Raw genomic sequence first — 11,676 nt, forward strand, 5'->3', positions numbered from 1 at the left:
GTTTCTGAATAATCTACACCCTCCCTCTGTGTAAAACCTCTAGCTACAAGTCTAGCCCGATAACTTACGTTGTTATCACTGTCTCGCTTTATTTTGTAAACCCACTTGCAGTCAACCACATTTTCTCCATCTGGTAAGTCCATCAACTTCCATGCCTCATTCTCCTTCAATGATTCGATTTCTTCAACCATTGCTTCCTTCCACTTTTGTCCATCAGGTCTGGACAGGGCTTCTGACATGGTTATTGGATCATTATCCATAGGTGTATTATCCTCAATTATGTAAGTTACATAGTCTTTGAAGTTTGTTGGTTTTCTTGGTCTCTCCGATCTTCTGACTATGTCTGGTTCCACATACGGAAGAACAAATTCTGTATCGCTCTCATTCGTTTCATCCAGATCACTATTTAAGTCACTCGAATCCTTAGGTGAATTACCATCATTTTCAATTTCATCCCCCACTGGAACTGGCGATGTTTCTGCCCCACTAGAGTCGTCAGTAAACACTACATCAAAATTTGTTGTAACATCTTCCATTATGATTACATCTCTACTTGTAACAATGACCTTTTTAACTGGATCATAAAGCCTGTAACCCTTTATGTTTTCACTGAAACCAACTAATGTCATTTTTATAGCTTTCTTGTCCCACTTACACCTCTTTTCTTTAGGAATGTGTACCATAACCTCACTTCCAAAAATTCGAATGTGACCAACATCTGGTTTCTTGTTTGACCACATCTCAACTGGAGTTTTGTCAAGTCCTGTTACCACTGATCGATTTCGTAGATATACTGCTGTGTTTACCGCTTCAGCCCAAAAAATTTTACTCAAATTCCCATCGAAAAGAAGACATCTTGCCTTTTCAACTATAGTACGGTTCATACGCTCTGACATTCCGTTCTGTTCAGGAGTATATGGGTTTGTCTTTTGATGTATTATCCCATTTACCTTCAAAAAACTCTCAAAAACTGAACTGCAGAATTCCCCACCATTGTCTGTTCTGAGTATCTTGATTTTTCTGTCCACTTGATTTTCAACAAGGTCCTTGAACTCTTTAAATCTGTCTATTGCTTCGTCCTTGGCTTTTAAAAAATAGACAAAACTCATTCGACTACAATCGTCTTCAAATAACAAAAAATATCTTGAGCCACCCAAGGATTTAACTTCCATCGGCCCACAAAGGTCACTATGCACAACTTCCAATAAATCGGTTGCCCTGCTGCCTTTATGTTTAAAAGGCAGCCTTGATTGTTTTCCTTCACAGCATACAACACAAACTTCATTGCTGTTTAACTTGCCTTTACAATCAAAACCTTCGACACTACCTTCGCTCATCAGCTTCAAATCTCCATAGTGCAGGTGTCCGAAGCGGCGATGCCATATGTCCCCTGTCACAGCTGAAGCTACCAACAAATTATCATTAGTCTTCCTGTAGTTTAATTTGTAGACATTATTGTGCACATCTGCTATTGCCACTAAATCACCCTTTTTATTATAGATTTTGCAACAGCTTGCCTCAAAAATAACTTTGTTTCCATTTCTAATGAGCTGACTAACTGACAGTAAATTGGTCGTCAACTGGGGAACATAAAAGGCATTATTTATTACTACATTATGATTCTGATTGCCAACCATTGTAGTAATCTCTATACTTCCTTCACAAACAACTGGGACTTTGGCGTCATTTGCTACTGTAATTTCTTTTAATTCAGGTTCAGTCTGCACATTTTTCAGCCAATCTTTTCTTGACGTAAAGTGCATGCTGGCTCCAGAGTCTATGTACCAATCTGTGTTATTAAATTTCCCATTCAAGAACACTGTAGAGAATGCACTTGATGATCTCTCTGTCACTCTTGGCTGTCGTCCCTTCTCCTTTTTGTTTTCATTAACTAGAATGTCATTTTTCTTCTTGTTGCTACTACCAGGACTACTGCCGCCATCCTTCGAATAATGCGGATACTTCTTAAAACGAAAATCTGCTTTACCCACCAAAGCACTACCAGCGTTTTGACCATTGCTGCCATCTACCTGCATATCTAGCAACTTCGTTTTGATGATGTCCGTTTTTACTTCTATGCCCGAATGTTCGATGGCCATTATCATCGGTGCAAACTTTTCTGGCAAGCCCGCCAAAAGCAGGGACCCGATCCATTCGTCGTCAATTTTAAAATTTGTTCTACGTAATCTTTGAGCAGTTTCGACTACTTGGTTCACGTAGGATTCCATCGAATCACAGTTTTCTAACCGCAGTGAAATCAGAGCCCGGAGGAGTCCTATTCTTCTCGTAAAGCCGGTGTCATCATAAAGTTTCTTTAGTGTCGTCCATATTTCGCTAGCCGTTTGGGCCTCTTTCACATGCACAAATAAAGAAGGATCAAGTGTCAATACCAACTTTGCCTTTGCCTTCAAAACCTTGTCTGCATCCGTTTCAGTACCACTAATGCACTTGGACAAACCTTCCAGAATAAACACATTTTCCACAGAAAATGCCCAATCTTCATAGTTTTCTCTGCCAAGCAACTTTGGCACCGCAGACATATAATTCACAGCCATATTACTTTCGTTACTTCAATCCGACGAGTTCACAGCGTTTTTTGCCAACTTTACTGGTTAAAACCTGGGTCTGGGCCCATAACCTGTTAAACTAGGGCAAATAAAACACTTCGTTAACTACAAATTATGACTAACTATATTTTGAACAATGAAAAACGAAGGAACATTCTGGAACAGGATTTTACTTGTATATATCTACAATGACAGATGGCGCTATTAAAACATACAGAGAGTAAAATCACTAGATGACTTTAACCAGGAGAATTGGTACCAAAATAACACAATTTTAACAGTGGTATGGTATTTGAGTCAAAACTTCTGACTTTTTTAAGGAACTTTTCACTATCTTCTTTTGCAGAAAAATTTTTCAGGAAAATTTGATATCTTGCGTGATTTACTTTAGTACAATGTTTGATACCATACACAGCCACCGTAAATTCTTGAACAACGTCCATTTTTTCGCTAAGAAAAATGTCGGCTTCCTCAGTTAATGAAGCAAAGCATTTTTGGTATGTCTCGTTCTTCGAAAAAATTTTCAACGGTCTTACTTTTCCTCTGTTGTAAAACGCAGCCGTGTAATCAGAACCTGTGTACGCATGGAAAGCAGGTGGACTTAGACACAGATTAAATATCCTAATTTCAATGCTAGCTCCGTGCAATGGATGCAGTTGAGGTCATTACTACTTTTTTTTTGTCCCTGAACTAGCAAGCCAAATTTCAGAATCAGGAATTTTATGCATGTTTCCAAGTAAAATTATCAGAATATCTGTGTCAGCTGATTTTATTAAAATTCTTGAACCTGGTGCTGCTTTGTAAGCGTGAAAAATTATTCTTGTATCCGCCTCTTCGTGATAACACTCATAATTATTTTCTGTTCTTTTTATAACGCACTTTTGGTCAGTTATATAAGAATAGCAGTGTTCTTCTACCGTCAAAAAAAATTTTTTGTTTTTGATTATTGTTGCTAAATGGTCGTTTTCCCAGTAGTTAGCTAAAAGCTGTACCAAACTCTCTTTGAAACGATAATTTTTAAGACTCCTGCTTCTGCTGAAACTAATATATCAATGAGTCCACTAGAGTCAATGAACTTTCCAACAGCTTTGAAAAATGCCATTTGCATATGAAATGCTCCGAGATTTATAAAATATGGTCGAATTTAGGCTTGTCTTTGTTTTGGATTTGCATCGCCATTTTTGCAATTGCTAAATCGTATGTTACGATGATTTGATTTTGCTGGCATTTTTCAGATATTTCATTAGCCATATTGAGTGTTTCATTTACAATGGCATATGAGGTTGAAGAAGAGTTAATTTGAGGTAAATATTCGATTTTTTGAATTTCACTCTGATCCATATACACCATGCAGTTATAGCCTAACCACAATGGAACGAAATCTAATTGCGATAAAGACATTATCCACAATAAATCTTTAGTTATTGCAATTTCTGTAGCGCCTTTGCATACGTCAATTCTATCAATAATAGAGTCTCCAGGAAGAAGTTGCATAGTTGTTTTAGGTTTTTGAAAGTATGGTCGAACCTCTCTTGAAATTACACTAAAACGTCTTCGTTTACGATGTGGTCCCTGTTCTATGTCTTGAAATTCAGAACGAGGAAACTGATATATGATACCAACCGTATTATGCATAGTATCTTTTCCCGAAGTTGTGTCAACTAGGGATGTTCGGTTCTACAAAATAAACCGGTTTTCAGTTAACCGATTTATTTTTGAACAGGTTAATTGCCAACAGTTTAACCGAACCTGCAATAACCGGTTTGCAGGTTAACCGATTGTTCCCAATTCAATGTGAAAATAAAAAAAAGGTGAATAGGTAATAATATTGATATATAAATCGTTGCAACTCAAAAATGTATTTCATGTTTAACAAAAAAACATTAGTCTGGATTATATAAACAAAAAATGAATTCCAAATTAGATGTTCCAGTAAATACTATCCAAAGAATTAAGAAATACTAACTCATTGATGTGCTGTGGTGTCAAACGACTTCTTTTATCAGAACAAACATTATTAAGTGTAGATACCAGGCGTTCTGCTGGAACTGAAGCTCCCAAGACAGTGAGGTATTTCATGGCAACTTTGTACGTTCCTGGAAATGCATTCTTATTTTCTTTCCAATACTGTATTGGATGTCGAGTTCTTGGTTGAATCGGTTGATTCAAATATAATTTTAACTCTGCGGGTAATCCATCACAACCATCTGAATCAGGTAAGTGCCTTGAGGCTATCTCATCATGGATATTCCAAATGCATCCATCTACATCATCTATAATATTTGGATGTACTGGTGGAGTGAGCGATCCTTGATTCTGATGTTCTTTTTTAACTTCGTTTTTTATTATTGTAATGGCATTGGCAACATTTCTTGCTGATGAAAAATGAAGACGCTTAAATCTGGGATCTACAATTGTGGCTATTGACAAAAGAATATTTGTTTCTAAAGGATCAAGTTTTTTTTCTATTTGTGCCTCAAGTTCTTTTTTTAAGTTTTTAGCAAAGGGATTACTGACGTTGATTCTATGTAAGGAGGTTTTAATACAGTTGGTCATGGGTATCACCAAGCTTCCTGAGACATATTTTTCGCCTGATATATTTTTAGTTGCATCCTCAAATGGCCCAAGTAACTTCAAACACTCATCAATAATTGCCAGCTCATTAGCAGTCAACATTGGTGGAGCTTTTTGGTGTTCAGACGACAGTAAAATTTTACCAACATGACCCGATAGGTATTTAAACCTTTGTAAGCAATAAAACGTGGAGTTCCATCTAGTGGGAACCTCTTGTATTAAATACAGATATGTTCCATCCTTTTTTCCTTCATTTTTCTGTTCATATCTTAACTGATCTTGTGCAACATTACTGTGCTTAAAATAAGCAACAATTGTCTTTACTTTTTCAATTATGGTGACAACATCTGGACAACTTCCTAATGCCTTTGTTATCACTAAGTTTATATTGTGCGCAAAACAACTGACATGGAAATGATTAGAAGTCTGTGACATAATTTTCTTTACAGCAGCAACAATATTTGCACCGTTATCAGTCGTAATTGAAACAATGTTTTCTTTTAAAATTTTCCAGTTATTCAACATAGTGTGCAAATCATTGCTTATATTGTCTGCTGTATGGTGCTGTGTCAGATTACTCACACCAAGTGCAATAGTAACCATTTCATTATTTTCTTCATCTATCAATTAAAATCTTTAAATGAAAAAAGAAACAAAATAATTCATCTTACTGATAAAATGGGCAGTTAAAACTATAAAACTTCTTGTCGCATTGATCACTGTTGCAATGTCTGTTGTTAAGGCAAGATGGTGAGCTTGTTGCAATTTTTTGCTAACAAATATTTGCAGGCTGTTGTACTTCTGTTCAACATATTTTGTAATCTAAAAATAATAGATTTTTGCCGATTTAAATTGTTAGAGCCAATGGACTTACTGTACTCCTACTTGGAACATGATATAACGGCACTGCTACTTTTAAAAGCCTTTTGAGACCTTCTTTTTCAGTACATTGCAATGGATAATTGTCTTTGCATATCATGAAGATTAAAGCTTGGGTTAACATTGCTTCTTTTGACCCTCCAGCTGAAACATTAAGTGTATATCAAATAGAGCTTCACAATTTCCATGCATAGGATTAATTTTTTTATGAAGGTATGATATTTACATTCATAACATCTTTGTGCATTAAAAATCTGGTGAATACTAGGTTGAGAGAGATGCGAGCTGTTACTACCATTATAGTTTATGTTGCTTGTACTGCTTGCAGTAATGGTACTGGCACTCCCGATACTATGAACTTCTATTAAATTCTCTTCAAAACTGTCATCACTGTCCTATGATAGAAAGTATATTCAAATAACTATAGAAATTTTCCCATATGATGAAATCTAAGAATTAATTCTTCACCTCATGCTGAGAGTCTAGGGCTTCATTTTCAATCTCCTTCGCTGCATCTCCTCCTTCTGCATTGCTATGAGACGTTGAAGGCGTTGAGTTTGTCAAATCAAAGTCGATCCTTGGTTTCTTGTTCACTCTGGCTTCATCTGCGACATGTTTTTTGAAATTAATAGCATTGACTTTTGGGTGTTTTCGAATAAGGTGATTATTTAGGTTTGTGGTCCCACCACCAGTTTTGTAAATTCTTCCGCATAAATTACACTTACAGTTTTGATTATTACATCGGGTGAAAAACTCCCATACTTGGCTTTTTCTATGTTTTGGCATGTCGTCCTATAATGCAAACACTAGTTTACAGGAATATTTTTGATTTGCTGGAAAATGAATACTTTTGATTGTTTGTAGACTTTCTCTTATTCTCTTACTTTTATTAATCAGACTACTATCCATGTACGCACTTGGAATTAGGTTAGGAAGTACAAAAGCGTTGCAACGCGCGGGAAAATAATAATCACAGACCACACTAGTCTGTGATAATAATGTCCACAGCACGAGAAAATTGTCACGAGCACCCTTTTTCCAATCCAATCAGCCAATCACCACTGGTCGTTGTTAGTTCTCTTTTTTTAATTATTGCTATCTTACTTGCCCCCCAAACGTATAACTTCCAAGCTTACCAACACTGGGTAGGTACAATAACCACCAACGTACCACGTACGCTTTTTGCCTGCATTATTTTGCTATAAAAAATAAAAAAACCTACAAGTAGGTTCTGACATACGGCATCCGGTTCATCAGGTTATAACTGAATTTTAAAAAACCGGTTATAGTAGGTTCTTTCGCAGCAAAAAATCGGTTTAGTGGAAAACCGGTATTTTTTACGCATCCCTAGTGTCAACAAAACGGTCGAAGTTGTCAAACGCAACATGGGTACTGCATCCATTTACCGCGGTGATACCGGTCGGTATAACCTTGTTATCTTGAACCGATATATATGTCATCTCTGTTTCAAGTTCTGCTAAATTATACCCAATTGTATGGCCGTATCTGTGCAGGATGGTAATAACTTGGCGGGAATTTGTCAAGGATTTTACTGCTAGTCCAAGAGTAATATTTTTTGCTGGTTTACATCGACCTTTGCTAACTGCGTAAATAATATCGCTCAAAATAGATTTTACTCTTAAATTAGTTTCTTCACTGTCTTTCTGAGCAATGTCAGGTCCACTTATGAGATTTTCCATAAAATCAAGCAGTTCTTCCGGAATTTCACACTCTCCTCGAATGACATCATCAGCGGTTAATTTGCTGGGTAGTGGATGAAGATCTATCTGTTTAATATAATTTCTTAATTGATATGCAATATTTTCAATTTTTTTTTCATTACTTTGGTGAAGAAATGTTATGTCATTAGCCATTATAGAAATATCAACATTTGCTTTATGAACTATTTTTTGGTTACGCGGTCCGTTAGATGCTTCTATTATTATTTGGTCCCCAAATCGTTTAAGTAATTTTTTTTCCAGCATTTCTGGTCGGTAATCTTTAAAATCATCAAGATTTAGTTCATAATCCCCAAATTCTAGTAGTAAAGCTTGATACCGTCCAAACAATTGAGTAAAATTCATAACTGCACTGCTTTCAATAATTTCACACTCAATAAAATTACAAATAGACTCAAAAGCTAATCTATGAACTCGTCTACATTGATGCCAATTGGAATCACCTTTTACTTCGGTGCACCGCTTTGCTCTTGTTTGGTATGCAGCATAACATGGTTTGTGATAAGCAATAGTTTGGGTTTGATCGAATTTCTGAAGAATCTTCGAATCATGTAAGTTATCTGCTATTGTTCTCAGTTGTTCTGTAGTTTGATCACTTTGAGGATACACAAGATTGACTACACGGTTGCCAGTTTTTTTTTTGTTTGCAGTTGCAAAACAAGCAAGTGACTGAAGTTGAAGAAGTTGTTGCTGTGTCCATAAGAAGAACCTGAAAATATGTTTTGATATGATTTATATAAATAAACTTATTACCTCGTCAACACTCTTCGGAGGAGTTCTTACATCAGCACTACTTTCTTCTACTGCAATAGTTGATGGACTTGGATTTTCAATGGCTGATGAAGTACTAGGTTGCACCTGAATAGATAATTTAATTAATTAAATAAAATAATAACGTATACAATGTTTATGCAATTTTAACCTTAAAAAATAGTAGCTTTTAAAGTACTGAATGACCTTTGAATAATTATTTATTTAAGTAGAATAATTGACAAAATCCTTATGAACAGCATTTCAAAAAATTTTATTATAATAATCAAAAGTAAATTAATTATATACTTGCATCAACATTGTTAACAAATGCATTATAATCCTTAACGTTTTTTTGTTTTAAAACAGTCACTTTTTTGTAACATGAGGAATGATAACGTACAAACTCCAATAAATCTTTGTTTAATTGTAACTCCTCGTACTTAAAGCCTTTAGATCGTCGGTATGCTAATTTTAAATAGCAATGATCAAATGTTCTGTCATTAAAATCAATAACAGAATTTTTCAATTCACATAAAAAGCATTTTTTTCCATTTTTAATTTTTTTTACAAAACACGTGTTATCACAACGTACTACGTTTGAAAATGATCCTCTATATCTATAGTCACAGAACTTCTCTATAGTATACTATTTTTTTCCTTGTCTATATTACGAATAGGAAGCATGCGCACTCTCTTATATTCTACCGGTCAGTAGCGCGCAGCTGCTATACTACGTCCTCCTTTATCGCATGATACAGTAGGAGCAACGCTTCTCTGTCACACATATTTACATGCTCCAATTTTTGCAACTTCAAAGCCTAGCTACCGTAATCTATGAACAGATTTTCTTAAGCAACCTTGTACTACTCTACTCGCAATGAATTTACCTACATTTTGATATATAAATATCGTGGTAAACAGATGACCGCAATTACGAATATCAATTTACCTGTTTGCACGCGGCTACCAGGTAAAAGGGAAGAGAAAAAGGTAGGCAACCGATCGACTCCATGTAGCAGATGTTGTATATTTTCAATTAGACCATGATTCATTTGGCAACCAAGACAGTCAAATTTGAAAAAATAATACTTTTTTATAATTTTAATTAATCATAGCCATGAACATTTTTTTTATGGCAACCTTATTGATACACGTTCACAAACATATTTTATTTTTTAAAACATAATTTTCACCTGGTTATCAAATCGGTGAAGGTCGTTCTTACTTGGGATCTTAGACTATAATGACAAATTAGTAACTAAAAATAACGTGTGAAATAAAAATGTCAAAAGCACATTAACTGAAGCTTTTTATCAATTCAAGTAAAGAAAGCTTTTTTTGAATAATATATATTTTTGACCTTACTGTCCATTTCTACGCTTCTGGTGCTACAATTTGTTTGAATTACTGACAAGTTCTTTAAACACATTCAACACTTCAGCAACTCAAAAAATACTTAATAAACCGATTATTGTCATTAATAATTCTATACAATCGTTATAGACATTCTTGAAATTGTTAGACTGGAGATCTTAATTTACTGAAAACTTTGTCGCCAACTCCAATGAAGACATTTTAGAGAGACAAAAATTTCAACCGCCAGCTTACGATTCCTTTACACGTGCGACAGTTCTATTCGGTAGTTGCTGTAGGAGAACAATTCTCCCCAAGTATAAATGCTTCTGCCAGCTACTGTCAAGAGTAACTTGCAAGTGTAAAAGTGCCTTAATACTGATAGTTCCTTTACTGCTGGTTATATAATAACAGTTTGTGAATCTTTTAATTAAAGAAACAACTAATAAAAAGTAACATAAACAACGAAAATTAAAACATTTAAACCAAGGTAAATTGAGAAATCATAAATACATTATTCATCGTTAGAATCAAAATCAAAATCGGAGTGTGAGTCATCTGATTCTGCTAAAGAAATTATTATGCGTGGAATTCCCCCAAGCGAAAAATTGCCCATATATTTCTTCCAATCTTCTTTGATTAATTTTTGGCAGTGATTAACACTATTTTGCCACATTTGAGGGGTGAATCTGTTCAAACCTTCCTTCCAGACTTTTGCTACCTTATTCTCAGTATGTTGTGAGCCCTTAATATGTTTATTGTAATAATTTTTAGAAAAGGCCCCAATAGCATTATACTGGCAGTGATAAGCCGGTAAACGCAAAATTTGGTGGCCGTGCGACTGCAGTAGCTCATCTACTCGTACAACGTAGCATTTTTGTTCTCCATGTATCAGCGGTTTAATCACGCTCCAAAGCTGAACTTTTGTCATGTTGTGAGTAAAATAAATATTGCGTTTTTGCAACCATGCTTGCATGTCTGTTTTTACTTCCCGAGCAAGTAAGCTTGCACATACTCCACTTGATCGGAGAATCAATGCACGAATATGAGAATCTATGCATGCACTGATACTCAACACTATTTTTTTTTCAAGTTCTCTGACCTGGTTTGCTGAGACCGTTTGCTTCTTCCACTGCACTTTCTAAAAAGAGCTCCATTGAGGTCTTGATTACTTTCGTCGGTTCGGTGTTGTTGTTTCTTGCAGTAGCTGACTGCAAATACTTCGTAAAAGCAGCATCTATGGTGTCGGTGTTATTACCTAAACGTCTTTTTTTTTAAGTACCTTATTATTATGCGGTGTTTCTTGTGTTGGCATTTCTGTTATTACATGTATCTGGTTGTCAGTATTTGAAGTAATGTCCCCCTCCCCAGCGGTGGATGTTGATGGCTGCTGTACATCTCCTTTGCTGGGAGTCATTTTCACTATGTGTCATGTCTTGAGACGCTTCTTCCAATTCCAAAAAACCTTCTTTGTCTATTTTTACATACAGCCCTGATTCCATGTTCGTTTCTTGGGACAGGTTTGTAATTGTTTTCCTGTCTTGCATGTACGGTTCCAGGAAAGACAATAATTCATAGAAGGCCTAAATTTTTTGGCGTGCAGTGGAGCATCCTGTAGGTTTTTTGAAGCTCTTTTTCCTTTTTTTATATCCTCCTCTTAAACTGTGTCATATTTTGCAGCGTATTTTTACATTACAGAAAATATGTTCGAGACCCTCATAGTTACTTCTTCGAAAGGAAGATCGGATTGAATGTATTATATCGATGGTATTATATTGTTTATGCTAATTCTCTTAATGATTAAAAAAATT

General features: G+C 35.4%; 1 protein-coding gene across 1 annotated transcript; it reads right to left on the bottom strand.

Moving 5' to 3' along the window:
• Window positions 1-4,410: 4,410 nt before the first annotated feature.
• LOC135143314 (zinc finger BED domain-containing protein 4-like) lies at window positions 4,411-7,011 on the bottom strand. The gene is made up of 6 exons (XM_064075176.1): window positions 6,905-7,011; window positions 6,489-6,853; window positions 6,247-6,415; window positions 6,016-6,164; window positions 5,813-5,963; window positions 4,411-5,761 (listed from the first exon to the last, which is right to left on the bottom strand). Exons 2-6 carry the CDS (start codon window positions 6,804-6,806, stop codon window positions 4,488-4,490), a joined length of 2,061 nt encoding a protein of 686 aa, XP_063931246.1. The 5' UTR covers window positions 6,807-6,853; window positions 6,905-7,011; the 3' UTR covers window positions 4,411-4,487.
• Between the last annotated feature and the right edge of the window lie 4,665 nt (window positions 7,012-11,676).

The sequence above is a fragment of the Zophobas morio genome, unplaced genomic scaffold (genome assembly GCF_036711695.1).
Source record: "Zophobas morio isolate AGI-343-1 ecotype UQ-CSIRO unplaced genomic scaffold, CSIRO_AGI_Zmor_V1 ptg000058l, whole genome shotgun sequence".
In the NCBI taxonomy this organism is placed as follows: domain Eukaryota; kingdom Metazoa; phylum Arthropoda; class Insecta; order Coleoptera; family Tenebrionidae; genus Zophobas; species Zophobas morio.

Coding starts and splice junctions, on each gene's coding strand:
- LOC135143314 (XM_064075176.1), bottom strand. CDS start 6,806: ATGCCAAAACATAGAAAAAGCCAAGTATGGGAGTTTTTCACCCGATGT. Junction 6,416..6,488: donor CCCTAGACTCTCAGCATGAG/GTGAAGAATTAA, acceptor TTTCTATCATAG/GACAGTGATGACAGTTTTGA. Junction 5,964..6,015: donor ATGTTCCAAGTAGGAGTACA/GTAAGTCCATTG, acceptor TATTATTTTTAG/ATTACAAAATATGTTGAACA.